The sequence below is a fragment of the Nothobranchius furzeri genome, chromosome 9, assembly GCF_043380555.1.
Source record: "Nothobranchius furzeri strain GRZ-AD chromosome 9, NfurGRZ-RIMD1, whole genome shotgun sequence".
NCBI lineage: Eukaryota > Metazoa > Chordata > Actinopteri > Cyprinodontiformes > Nothobranchiidae > Nothobranchius > Nothobranchius furzeri.
The window spans coordinates 41,416,864-41,430,908 of NC_091749.1; the positions used below are offsets into that span (position 1 = coordinate 41,416,864).

Consider the following 14,045-nt stretch of genomic DNA (forward strand, 5'->3'; position numbering starts at 1 on the left):
TTACAAATTACAGTAACATGACCACCTTGGGATTAAAGAATCCAAAACAAGTCTTGGGATTATACTTTGCATAGGAAGTTTCTGTAAATGATGTCTTTAATTTTTTTTTTTTAGAATCTTTTTCCTTCATGACCTGCTAGTGAAATCTGTTGCTCCTTTAGTCTTCAGACGGGATGGAATTGTCACCTAATTAAAACATTTCAATTGTAAAAGTCTGGCTGACACTAAAAAACTAACTTATGACCAAAGAGCACTGTGCTTAATCTTCTTTATGGTGTCTTAAGTTCTAAAGTGGCAGGAAGAGGATTTTTGTGAGTTATTTCTCTAGTTTACCAGCGTTGTGTTCTTACGTCAGCTTGTTATAAACAGGTCTGTGGACATGCGTGTGGTTTAGAACATATCAGTGTTTTTGTCCCAGTAAACAGCAGGGCAACAAACCAGCAACCCATCAGTCGATGCCCATCTCCAATAAATATCTTTTTCCAGTTTTGATTTGTTCTCAATAAATCATTTTGTATTCAGCACTGCCAACACCTTTTCTGACACTTGAAAGTGAATAAATGTACTGAAGATGACTCGATTTGGAAGCATTTTATTTATAAAGGAATGTAGCGGGTCACAATGCAACATTTAAAACTTATTTAAACGTAGGAGGTGACCATGCTAACAAGTCTTTAGTAACACGGTGGTGTGAGGGAATAAATATACAAGTTCCTGAAGAATTAGCAGGAAACGACGACCTCATTTCCTGTCAGCTTGATCTCAGAATCAGCTTGTTCACTTTCACCTCTGTACTTGAACCTTCAACGCTTTTCTCTGTTCTTCTGTCTCCACTGAGACTAGGGTGAAGGATTATCCCCCGGCTCTTCCTCTGACTTCCCGTTTTCCGAGTCTTCAGATGAGGTCGTCACATCTGACATTTGCTTTTTCTTCTTGTGTTTCTTCTTACTTCTCTTGCTTTTTTTGGAGTGTTTGTGACGGTGGTGTGAATTGGTACCATCAGGAGTTTTCTTACTTTTATCTGGTTCCTTAAGGCTCTTTTTTTTACTTTGTTTCTTTCTTTTTTCTCTGCTCACGCTTCTCAACTTCTCTCTTTCAGAGTCCTCATCTTCAGATATCTCTTCACTTCTACTTTGTCGTTTCTGCTCCCTGTCTTTACCTCTACTTTCATTTCTTAGCCTGTTTTTCTCTCCGTCTCTGCTTCTGCTCCTCGACCTGCTTCTGCTTCGATGCCTACTGGTCCTCCTGTCCCTGTGACGGGGTCTCGATGCCCTTCTGTCTCTGCTCCTGCTTCTCTGCCTGTCATCCTCTCGTCTGCTGTGTGATCTCTCAGATCTCACCGGGCTTCTGCTATAGCGCCGCTGCCTCCACGATCGCTCGCTGTATCGCTCTGAATGACGCTCGCTTCTGCGACTCCCTCTGATACTGCGGTCAGGAGACATCTGAAGATCCCTGTCGGCCTCCCAGAATTCATTGCCAGGATTTCTGAACACGTGCAGAAAGTTGCAGTGTTTTCCTTTTGGGCACTTTTTTCTGTCAAACAGTCCTAATGAGGGAAAATGAAACAAGGGAGATAGTAAAAATGTTAAATTGTGTTATCTCGACTCTTAATCTTTTTAAAAATACCTTAACTCACCACATATGGCACTTTTCCACCGTGTAACGGGGCACACCTCACACTGAAGCTGCCGGCCAGCATACCACCTTCCATTGAACTTGACGAAGGCCTCTTTGCTCTGCTCCTCTCTGATAATCAGGGAAAATAAAAGCTCAATTTGATCCAAATTTCCACAAAGAGCCCAGAAATTAGGAAATGTTCACAGAATGGCTAGAAGAGAACTTACGTGGCAAACTGAACGTAAACATTTCCTCTCAGGTGTGGCTCATGATTGCAACAAACCTAAGAGACCAAAAGGTTTGGGTGAAACTAAATGTACTTTTATCTTTTTTTAAATACACCTTCCTGGTTTTATTTACTCCACCACATCCCACCTGGTGACACAGAAAGCTTTAACCCATTTACCTTTATGATCTTGAAGAAATAAAACCACTTACAGAATTCATCCGAACCAAAATCCCGTCTATAGGTGACATAAAGAAAGCATTCAGAGAGCTGGCTTTTCTCTTCTCACCTTAAACTGCACCACGCTGCCAACGCTCTTGAACTCAGGCAGAACATCGTGATAGAATTCAAGAAACGAATCGTGCAGCTCCTCTTCGCTGTGCTCCAAACAGGCATCGATGTCATAATCATCCCGCCGCGACTCCTCCATTCCAAACGTGGTAAACATACCCCGAATGAGCAGAGTGGGGCTGTCTGTGGGATACGTGTGCTTCCGAGAACATCTGCGCTCACAAGAAAAGGGGTTTTAGTGAAGCCTTCTCCTTGTATGTGTGCAACCATCACTTAAACACTCAGATCTACCTAGCTCCATCACCTGGTGACTGTGGTCCTCCAGACTCACTATGTCAGTGTTTGGAGCAAGTCAATGACTGGATGCAGTCAAACTTCCTCCAGTTAAACAAAGACAAGACTGAAGTTTTAGTCTTTGGTGATAAGGATAGGGTGGAGGTTATTGCTCAACTTGGCTCCAGAAGAATAAAAACAAAGACCCAGGTTAGAAATCTTGGTGTCATAAGTGACTCAGATTGCTCAAATTAAGGCTATAACTAGATCAGAGTTTTCTCATCTGCATCACATAGAAGACTCAGGGGTCTCATGTCCAGACAAGAGCTAGAGAAACTCATTCATGCGTTCATCTCCAGCAGGCTGTACGGTTGCAATGGTCTCCTAACTGGTCTTCCCAAAAAAGCTGTGAAGCAACTTCAGCTCATTCAGAATTCTGCTGCTAGAGTCTTAACAAAAAACCAAGAGAACCGAGCACATCACTCCTGTTCTTAAATCTCTACAGTGGTTACCAGTAAACTACAAAATCAATTTCAAAACACTTCAAGTAGTTTATAAACCACTCAATGGCATGGGGCCAGAATACATGTTGGATCTTGCTGTATATACGTCCAGCAGGGCTCTGAGATCCTTAGGAAATAGTCAGCTGGTAGAACCCCGGGTCAGAACCAAACAGGGTGGAGCTGATTTTAGCTACTATGCAGAATTGTTGCCCTGGGACGCCTCTGTCAGTGCGTCCCAGGGCAACTGTGGCTACATCGTAGCTCATCCCCACCAGTGTGTGAATGTGTGTGTGAATGGATGAATGATACACTGTGGTGTAAAGCGCTTTGGAGTCCTTAATCTGAAAGGTGCTATACAAGTGTGAGTCATTTATCATTTACATGCTGCTCACAGATATAAGCAGCTTCCTCATGACCTCAAATGTGCCCCAACTCTAGAAACTTTTAAATCACAATTGAAAACCTTCATGTTTTCATAGGCCTTTGAATGACTGTTTGTTATGCTGCAGCTTCTGCATTGTAACTTCTCGTCCTTTAACTTTGTATTTGTTCTGATTCTTAAATCTGAAATTAATTTTTTTAATATGGCTTAAATTTCTTTGTGTATTTTAAATGTGCCGTCACGTTGATTTTAATGTTCGTGTTGTTCTCGCTACCGGAAAGAACATTTGTATAGCACATAAAATGTGCTATACAAATAAAGCTGCCTCGCCTTACATTCCATCCATCCATCCATCCATTTTCATACGCTCATCCGAAGTCGGGTCGCGGGGGCAGTAGCCTATGGCGAGAGGCCCAGACTTCCCTCTTCCCAGCCACTTGGGCCAGCTCCTCCGGTGAAATCCCAAGGTGTTCCCTGGCCAGGTGAGAGACATAGTCCCTCCACGTGTCCTGGGTCTACCTTTAGGTCTCCTCCCGTTTGGACGTGCCCAGAAAACCTCACCTGGGAGGCATCCAAGAGGCATACTGACCAGATGCCCGACCACCTCAACTGGCTCCTCTCGATGTGGAGAAGCAGCGGGTCTACTCCGAGCCCCTCCCAAATGACCGAGCTTCTCACCCTATCTCTAAGGGAGAGCCCAGCCACTCTTCGGAGAAAACTCATTTCGGCCGCTTGTATCTGCGATCTCAATCTTTCAGTCACTACCTAAAGCTCATGACCATAGGTGAGGGTAGGAACGTAGATCGACTGGTAAATTGAGAGCTTCGCCTTCTGACTCAGCTCTCTTCACCACGACAGACCGGTACAACGCCCGCATCACTGCAGATGCAGCACCAATCTGCCTATCGATCTCACGCTCCAGTTTTCCCTCACCCGTGAAAAAGACCCCGAGATACTTAAACTCCTTCACTTGGGGCAGGACCTCATCCCTGACCCGGAGAAGGCATTCTACCCTTTTCCAAATCAAGACCATGGTCTCATATTTAGAGGAGCTGATTCTCATCCCAGCTGCTTCACACTCTGCTGCGAACCGCTCCAGCGAAAGCTAAAGATCACGTTCTGATTAAACCAACCAGGCCACATCATCTGCAAAAAGCAGAGACCTGATCCTCAGGCCACCAAAACAAATGCCCTCCACACCTTGGCTGCGCCTAAAAATCCTGTCCATAAAGGTTATGAACAGAATCGGTGACAAAGGGCAGCCTTGGCGGAGTCCAATCTCACTGGGAATGAGCCCGACTTACTGCCGGCAATGTGGACCAAGCTCTGACATCGGTCAAACATGGACCTAACAGCTCGTATCAGAGGGCCTGGTACACCATACTCCCGGAGTACCTCCCACAGGACCCCCCGAGGGACGCGGTCAAACGCCTTCTCCAAATCCACAAAACACATGTAGACCGGTAGGGCAAATTCCCACGCACCCTCCAGGATCCCCCTATGGGTATAGAGCTGGTCCAGTGTTCCACGGCCAGGACGAAAACCACATTGCTCCTCCTGAATCTGAGGTTCAACAATCCGACGGACCCTCCTCTCCAGAACCCCTGAATAGACCTTACCAGGAAGGCTCAGGAGTGTGGTCCCCCTGTAGTTGGAACACACCCTGCTGTTCCTCTATTTAAATAAGGGGACCACCACCCCGGTCTGCCAGTCCAGTGGGACTGCCCCTAATGTCCATGCGATATTGCAGAGCCGCGTCAGCCAACACAGCCCCACAACATCCAGAGCCTTAAGGAACTCCGGGCGGATCTCATCCACCCCTGGAGCCTTGCCGAGGAGGAGAAGGAGGAGGAGGAGGAGGAGGAGGAGGAGAAGAAGGAGAAGAAGAAGAAGAAGAAGAAAATATCATTTCTATAGCGCCTCTCAAGATAAAAATCACAAAGTAAAAATATTAAAAGGCATTTAGAAAATGTTTAAAAATATATTTAAAATGAGCAAAAATCGGCTATTGTGATTAAAAACAAAGAGAGAGTGTTGAAGAAGGTCATACAAAAGCCAGCTTGAACAGGTGAGTCTTCAGCTGCTTTTTAAAGGAGATCACTGAGTCCACTGATCTCAGGCTCAGGGGGAGAGAGTTCCAGAGTCTGGGGGCCACAGCAGCAAATGATCTGTCACCTTTGGTCTTTAGCCTGGTGTGCTGCACAACCAGTAGGCTTTGATCACTGGACCTCAGGGACCTGCTGGGGGTGTAGGGACTAAGAAGATCACCAATGTAAGATGGTGCTTGTCCATGTAAGGCCCTATAGACCAGAACCAGGATCTTGAAATGAACCCTGAAGTTGACTGGCAGCCAGTGAAGCTGGAGGAGAAGCGGGGTGATGTGGGTGTGTTTGGAGGACTTGGTCAGAAGCGGAGCACAGGCATTCTGAACCACCTGTAGACGGTTCAGGGAGGCTCTGCTCAGACACGTGAAAAGAGAGTTACAGTAGTCTAAGCGTGAGGAGATGAAGGTGTGGAGAACTGTCTCAAGTTCAGAGAGAGACAGAATGGGACTCAGCTTAGCAATGTTCCTGAGATGGAAGAAGGAAGAGCGAACAAAAGAACTGACATGAGAATCCAGGGTGAGAGCTGGGTCAAAGGTCACACCAAGATTCCTGTCAAGAGGGTTTGGTGTGAGAAGCAAGCTGACCAAGAGTGTCTCTGACTTTGGGAACCAGCTTGTCTGGGGCACAGATGAGGATCTCAGTCTTATCTTCTTCAGCTGTAGAAAGCTCCCAGCCATCCAGGTTTTAATAGAGTCTAAGCAGGTGTGTAACAGCTGCAGCTTAGACATCTCATGGGGCTTAAAGGAGATGTACAGTTGGATGTCATCTGCATAAAGATGGTAGGAGATTCCTTTGAATGAGCTCAGGATGTGCTGAAGAGGAAGCAGATAGAGGAGGAAGAGCAGAGGCCCCAGCACAGAACCTTGTGGGACACCATGGGTAAGAGAGGTGGTGGAGGACCTAAACTTGGAGACGGCCACAGAAAAGGAGCGCTCAGAGAGATAAGAGGAGAACCACTCCAGAGCAGATCCTGATAGGCCTACCCAGTCTATCAGCCTCTCCAGTAGCAGGTGATGGTCAACAGTGTCAAAGGCTGCAGTCAGGTCCAGCAGGACCAGAACAGAACAGTCCCCTGCATCACTGTGAGTCAGAAGGTCATTAGAGACCCTAAGAAGAGCAGTTTCAGTAGAATGAGCTCTACGAAAACCTGACTGGAAGCTATCATAGATGTTATGTTCATCAAGAGCAGCTGTGAGGTGTTTAGCCACAACCTTTTCCAAGATCTTGGAGATGAACAGAAGTTTAGAGATGGGTCTGAAGCTGCTATGAAGAGAGGGGTCAAGACTCGGTTATTTAAGAAGCGGGTGGATTACAGCATTCTTAAAGTAAGCAGGGACCTTACCAGAAACCAGAGAAGCATTAATTATAGAGAGCACGCTGGGACCGATGGACTGAAAAGCACTTTTAAACAAAGATGAGGGTAAGAAGCTTTTTAACCACCTCAGTGACCTCAGCACCAGAGATTTGAGAGGTCAACCCAAAGTCCCCAGACTCTGCTTCCTCACTGGAAGACGTGTCGGTGGGATTGAGGAGGTCTTCGAAGTATTCTGTCCACCGATCCACAACGTCCTGAGTAGAGGTCAGTAGCACACCGTCCCCACTATAGATAGTGTTGGTAGCACACTGCTTTCCCCCCCTGAGGCGCCGGATGGTGGACCAGAATCTCCTCTAAGCCGTACGGAAGTCTTGCTCCATGGTCTCACCGAACTCCTCCCATGTCCGGGTTTTTGCCTTGGTGACCACCCGAGGCGCGTTCCGCTTGGACTACCGGTACCCGTCAGCTACCTCTGGAGTCCCACAGGTCAAAAAGACCTGATAGGACTCTTTCTTCAGCTTGACAGCATCCCTAATCGCTGGTGTCCACCAGCAGGTTCGGGGGTTGCCACCACAACAGGCACAGACGATCCTGCGACCACAGCTCCGGTCGGCCGCCTCAACAATGGAGGCACGGAACAGGGTCCATTCAGACTCAATGTCCCCCGCCTCCCCCGGAACATTTTGGAAGTTCTGTCAGAGGTGGGAATTGAAGCTCCTTCTGACAAGAGACTCTGCCAGATGTTCCCAGCAGACCCTCGCGGTACGTTTGGGCCTGCCTGGTCTGACTGGCATCCTCCCCCACCATCTGAGCCAACTCACCACCAGGTAGTGGTCAGTTGACAGCTCCGCCCCTCTCATCACCCGAGTGTCCAAGACATGCGGCCGCAGGTCAGATGAAACAACAGCAAAGTCGATCATCAAGCTGAGGCCTAAGGTATCGTGGTGCCAAGAGCACATATGGACACCTTTATGTCTGAACATGGTGTTCATTATGGACAATCCATGACTGGCACAGAAGTCCAATAACAAAACACCACTTGAATACAGATCGGGGGGCCGCTCCTCCCAACTACACCTCTCCAGGTCTCACTATCGTTGCCCACGTGAGCGTTAAAGTCCCCCAGCAGAACGAGGGAGTCACCGGAAGGAGCGCTTTCCAGCACCCCCTCCAAGGTCTCCAAAAAGGGTGGGTAGTCTGAACTGTAGTTTGGTGCATGAGCACAGACCACAGTCAGAACGCGTCCCCCCACCCGTAGGCAGAGGGACGCTACCCTCTGACCCCGGGTTTCCACGGGAGCCGTCAGCAGCACGTTACTGCAGCAGCACGTCTAGCTGCTGCTTGGCCCTTCCCACGAGACGCGAAGCAGCAGGGGAGCAGCCGTCACCGACAGAGCACGAAGTCACACGAGTGACTTCGTCAGTAAACACAACAACAAGCAGGAGAAATTTACAATATGGTTTGTGTTTTATGTTCTGTCCGTTTTATAATCGCCAATACGGACCCAAAAAACAAAGGAGACCGCTAGCTAGGTGATAACTTCTCACGGGGACGCACAGTTAGTAACGTTTTTTAAAAGTAAAGCAACCGGAAGGCAGTACGTTCTTTATTCTGAAAATCTCGAGAGCTTCTCTCCATTTCCGCGTCCGATTTCCTGTCTTTCCTTCCCCAAAAATGTCGAACTTGACCCGTTTCAGAGGCGTCGCGCGTAGAAAATAGAACCGGCGCGTAAAGGCCGCGACATGCTGCTCCTAAGACGCGGCCGACTCGCGCTGCTGACGGCTCCAGTGGAAAAGGTTCTGTTGACCACAGCGGTTCCTATCAGCAGCTATGACGTGCTGCTGCAGTAACGTGCTGCTGACGGTTCCTGTGGAAAGCCGGGGTAATTCACTGGGGTAAACCCCAACGTACAGGCACCAAGATGGGGGGCAACTAGTATGCCCACCCCTGCTCGGCGCCTCTCAGTGGGAGCAACTCCAGAGTGGTAGAAAGTCCAACCCCTCTCACGGAAACTGGTTCCAGAGCCAGAGCCGTGCGTTGAGGTGAGTCCGACTACATCTAATCGGAACCTCTCAACCTCACACACCAACTCAGGCTCCTTCCTCACCAGAGAGGTGACATTCCATGTGCCAAGAGCCAGCTTCTGTAGCCGAGGACCAGACCGCCAAGGCCCCAGCCCTCGACTACCACCCGTCACACACTGCACCTGGCCCCTTTGGCCCCTCCCACGAGTGGTGAGCCCATGGGAAGACATCACATGCATGTTTAAATGTAACTGACGTACCTGTCCCCAAATCGACATGCTCCAGTCTTAAGGAAGAAAGGACAGTTGGCAACATCACGCTCCGTTCCAAAGTTCTCTGAGCTGACAGCAGCTGGGGCTTCGGTATTCATCCGTGGTCCTCTGTTCTCTAGCTGAACAGATTCAGTACACATTTAAGATGTAGGTGACACTGGCTCTACAACAGTTTCCTGCTCTGTCCGAAGTCTTTGTGTTTGTTGTTTTTACCTGATTTTCAGCTTCGTTCAACATTTTCTGAATGGCCTCCTACAAATGGTGTAAACACATTGCAGGTGAAAATGAGAAGAAGTCAACATACTGCATCATGTCTGATGTCAGAGGTTAAGATCCCATGAAACGGTATCAAGAATTCTGAATCAACTGTACTGAGTCACGGCACAAATTTAAAAGATACATTCTTGCTGCACAAGATGAAGGAGGAGTAAGAGGTTTTCTCTTTGAGTGTATCTTTGTTAAGGAGTAGTGTGGTCGCCGCTCAGTCAAGGAAATGCAAATAAACAATTACAAAACAAAAGTACATTTCACAAAAATATTCAAGCTGGTGAGACGGGCATTTGTGGGATTATCCTAACACTGAAATATTCCACCAATCAGAGGATATATTTCTTTTTGTATCTATCGTCCTGGAGTCCGTTTCACCTCTCTGTTCCGCTTCTCCTGCAGCCTGTGCTCCCTTTCCTCTTGCTCTCTCTTCTGCTGGGACTCCCACTCTTCTTTTATCATTCGCTGTGATCACAAAAACAGTTTAGGCTCAAATACACTCACACTTTATTATTAACAGAATCTATGTATGATACAGTCTACATAAACTACAGTACATCATGCTTGATGTGTACTACAACAATAAATTGGTGCAAAAGAATTAGCAAAATGTTATTTTCTTTGCAGGAAGAAATTCTTAGAATTTAATCACATTTAACAAGCAAACAGCATGTGAACGATCTGACCATATAACTGTGTAAGGCTAAAAGTGGAGTAGATTTAGAAAATTGGTTATGTTTAAACCCAATTCATTCAGTTTTGGAATTACCTCCTCTTCCTCTTTCTTTTTCTTTGCAGCATCCTCCCTCTCTGTCCTCAGCCTGAATTCCTCCTGGGCCAGCCGCTCTCTCTCCAACCACTCCTCGTGTTGCCGCAATCTGGGGGGAACAAAAGTTAGGTTTCCCTGTTGCCTGTCAGTGATTTAAAAAATGTCATACCTTTCTGTCTCAGCAGCATCATCCTCACAATTTCCATCATTTCCTTCTTCTTCGGTTTCATTTTTCAGATCTAAAATACAGCAGATTTGACATTTGATGCAGAAACAGTGAATAAAAAGAAAAGTAATGACTTTTGGTAATATGTTCAATGGCCTTGTTACCACATTCCCTGGCCTGAGCAAGAGCTTGGCGTTTCCGTTTTCTTCTTTCTTTTCTCTGAGCAGCTTTACGCTGCTTCTGACTGAATAAGGAAGAAAAAATAAGAGAATACAGTTGTGGTGCAGATCAATAAAACAATAATAAATAGTAATATCTAGTCCGTGTTTCTTTGCGTTCTAAAGAGTTAGCGAGTTCTAACAAGATTAAACTTTAATGCATTAATGTCTGATTTTTATGCGTTGTTCCACCTGAGCTGACACATCCATTAACTGTTATTTAAAGAATAAATTTTAACATAACAAACCTTGAAACAGGAGCGGCGACAAATGAAACAGTAGCTGCCATTAGCTAACGGTGTTAGCTTGATCGTTTAACATTGGAAAACGAATTAATTTTAAACCAGCGTTTACCACCTCCGTATAATTAAACCACTATATGTAAATAAACGTAACGTAATATTAAGAAACTCATTTAGGCTGTTAAGAAAGCGCGATTTCGATTTGTTATGCTTGCAACAGGAAGTGGTAAAAAATACTTCCGGTTACGGTTAGTGTGTCTATCCGTTTCTTAGAAGATATTATTGCTCTCGAGTGGCGATAAGCTGTAACTACACTGTGGTTTTGTTAAATCAATTTAAAAAAAATGTAAGATGCATATTTGGCCCCTTCTAGTGGCGAGAAGCCACTAAAAACAATCTAAAAGAGATTATTTTAGCTTCTTCGTTCCAATGAAGCTTAAAAAAAACCCTAATCTTTGTTTTTGTCTTCTTGGGAACATTAATAACAAGGGAAAGGAGAAGGAGATGAGGGGAAACCATTGATGAAAACCACATTTTTAAAGTTTACAAGTGTTTCTTAAAAAAATTGAATTTTGGTGTTAGTAACAGGGGAACTCATACTGAGTCTTTTTAGCTAAAACAGTAAAAATGTATTCATGAAACAATGCTATGTGGAGTCAAAGTGCTAAACCCAACCAGCTACAGCACTCGACTGAATGACTGACTTTATGAATGAAATGGGGAATTAACACCTTCCAGTGGCTACAGTCTGGACCTACACTCTGGTACTGTAACCATGTAGAAGAGAATATTTTAGCCTCCAATTAAACAGGGGAAATAATCCTAATCTGGTGGGTGATTGGACAAAAGCAACAATGGATTGATTGAATATTTAATCATTCAAACAGTGAATAAAGTCTGAATATAGAAATACTTTTCACAATCAAATTTTTCTTTGCATTTTTACCCTGAGAAAATACTACTACAAATGAATTAACTCTCTACACTCTATGTAGGAAGCATGCAACATGAAAGGACTCTATAGAGCAAGGTAGAGGTCCACAGCCTGTCTCCCCTATTTTAGATGAAGGTGTGTAAACCAGTGACCATGATCTGCCTGACTGATTTAGGGTGAAAAGTATATATATATATATATATATATATATATATATATATATATATATATATATATATATATATATATATATATATATACACACACACACATACAGTATATATATTTTTGTGTGTGTGTGTGTGTGTGTGTGTGTGTGTGTGTGTGTGTGTGTATTTATACATATACATTTTCACTGAGATGTTTAACATCTCATAATGGACAATTGATTTACTTCGAATGAAATGTTTGAGGAATACACTGCATGTAGTGTCCTTTCTGCCATGATAGTTTGGAGTACAATCTAATGAATGAAACATTTTCTACTAAATCTGGCAAGTTGTAACTGAAAAGAAAAAAAAGTGTTTTTGTTTGAGCAATTGTCTTTGAATCAAAGTTAATATACACATGGTAAATGGCCTGTATTTGATATAGCGCCTTTTAGTCCTGGAACCCCCCAAGGAGCTTAACAGTCATTCACCCATTCACTCACTGGTGGTGATGAGCTACGATGTAGCCATGGTTGCCATGGGGCGCACTGATGAAGGCGAGGCTGCCGAGCACTGGCGCCATCGGTCCCTCCAACCACCATCAGCAGGCAGGCGGGTGTAACACCCGTAGATCAGCCCCCACGATGTTACATGAAGTGAATCTGACCAACCAGCATTAATGTGGGCAATGAAGCACAGAATCAGATTGCTTCAAAAAATAGATAATTTATTAAAAATGACAGAGGCTAAGAGTCCATATAAAAGCTCAGTCTGTGCAGGTTGTGCCAACAAAAACGGCAGGGAGACCAGTTAAAGTCCAGGGGGAAGATGAATTGTCTTCACCAAACCAACAAGTATGAAGCCAGGTAGTGACGATGACTTGAGCTTCCCCCAATCGGTCCAGTGCCTCCAGCCGTCCGACTCAGTGCTGGACAGGTGTTTGGTCCTTCTGATCAGTGATTCCTGGTCTCCCCTGTTTAGCACCCCTGTGAGCTTCTGCGAGGAGTTCTGCAAAGAGTTCAGCACAGCTGCAATAGATCAATAAAAATTAAATACATTAAAACAAACCAACAAGAGGAAGCAGTTAAGACACAGCAAGGTTCACCCGTGACTCTTTACCTGCAAAGAGTTCAGCACAGCCGCAATCATCGACATTTATACCGCAATAGATGCAGAGCTTCTTCTTCTTCATCTCGGCTTTGGACTGAGTGCTCAATTTCCGATATCTTGTGGAAACGCTCCCCCTTTTTACCAAGGTTTCTGTCACCAAGGCAGATCTTCACTCTTCTCATGAGTCCGTCTTTATCGGTAGTAGTTCCTGAAACTCTCCCCAATCTCCACTCATTTCTGTGCGCATCATCTCCTTTGACGAGTACAATATCTCCAACTTGCATGTTTCTTCTTGGAGTGTGCCACCTTTAAATGGTAAATGGCCTGTATTTGATATAGCGCCTTCTAGAGTCCTGGAATCCCCCAAGGCGCTTTACAACACAATCAGTCATTCACCCATTCACACACACATTCACACACTGGTGGGGATGAGCTACAATGTAGCCACAGCTGCCCTGGGGCCCACTGACAGAGGTGAGGCTGCCGAGCACTGGCGCCACCGGTCCCTCCGACCACCACCAGCAGGCAATGTGGGTTAAGTGTCTTGCCCAAGGACACAACAACAGCGACAGACTGAGCGGGTCCCGAACCTGCGACCTTCCGATTGTGAGGCGAGCACTTAACTCCTGTGCCACCGTCGCCCCTTTGTCTGAGAGCAATACTGGCAAGATATTCCTTTCGCCATCTACTCCAAAACTGTTCTGCCAGGTATTGAACGTGCCGCCACCTTTTCCTACTGTACATGTCCTCCCTGACAAAGTTTCCAGGGGGAGGTAAAGCCTTGGCAGATTTCATAGTCAGGAGATGATTGCGCATGAGTGGTTCATGACAATGGGGGTCACTGAGGTTGTCAACGGTCAGAGGGCGACTGTTGACGATTGACATGGCTTCATAGAAGAAGGCCCTCAATGAGGCATCGTTTAGCCTACCAGAAGACAAGGCAAGTGTAGACCCTAGGACACTTCTCACGGTCCTAATCTGTCTCTCCCACACCCCTCCAACATGACTTGACATGCTGACATGACATGCTGTCAAGCATCTCGATATGGATGGCCCGGGAGCTGAGGCAAGTGAAAAGACCGTACCTCTTGCTGTCCTTTCTTCCTTGCTTGGTAACAAAAGGGCCAAAGCAATCCATTCCGCAAAAGGAAAAGGGGGGTGATGGTTCCACACGTTCAGGGG

General features: G+C 45.8%; 1 protein-coding gene across 1 annotated transcript; it reads right to left on the reverse strand.

The window, feature by feature from the left end:
* Window positions 1–576: 576 nt before the first annotated feature.
* Window positions 577–10,881, reverse strand: zrsr2 (zinc finger (CCCH type), RNA-binding motif and serine/arginine rich 2). The gene is made up of 11 exons (XM_015953521.3): window positions 10,677–10,881; window positions 10,375–10,454; window positions 10,214–10,283; window positions 10,045–10,153; window positions 9,654–9,740; window positions 9,222–9,260; window positions 8,997–9,127; window positions 2,133–2,346; window positions 1,845–1,900; window positions 1,637–1,746; window positions 577–1,546 (listed from the first exon to the last, which is right to left on the reverse strand). Exons 1-11 carry the CDS (start codon window positions 10,715–10,717, stop codon window positions 840–842), a joined length of 1,644 nt encoding a protein of 547 aa, XP_015809007.3. The 5' UTR covers window positions 10,718–10,881; the 3' UTR covers window positions 577–839.
* Window positions 10,882–14,045: the final 3,164 nt, after the last annotated feature.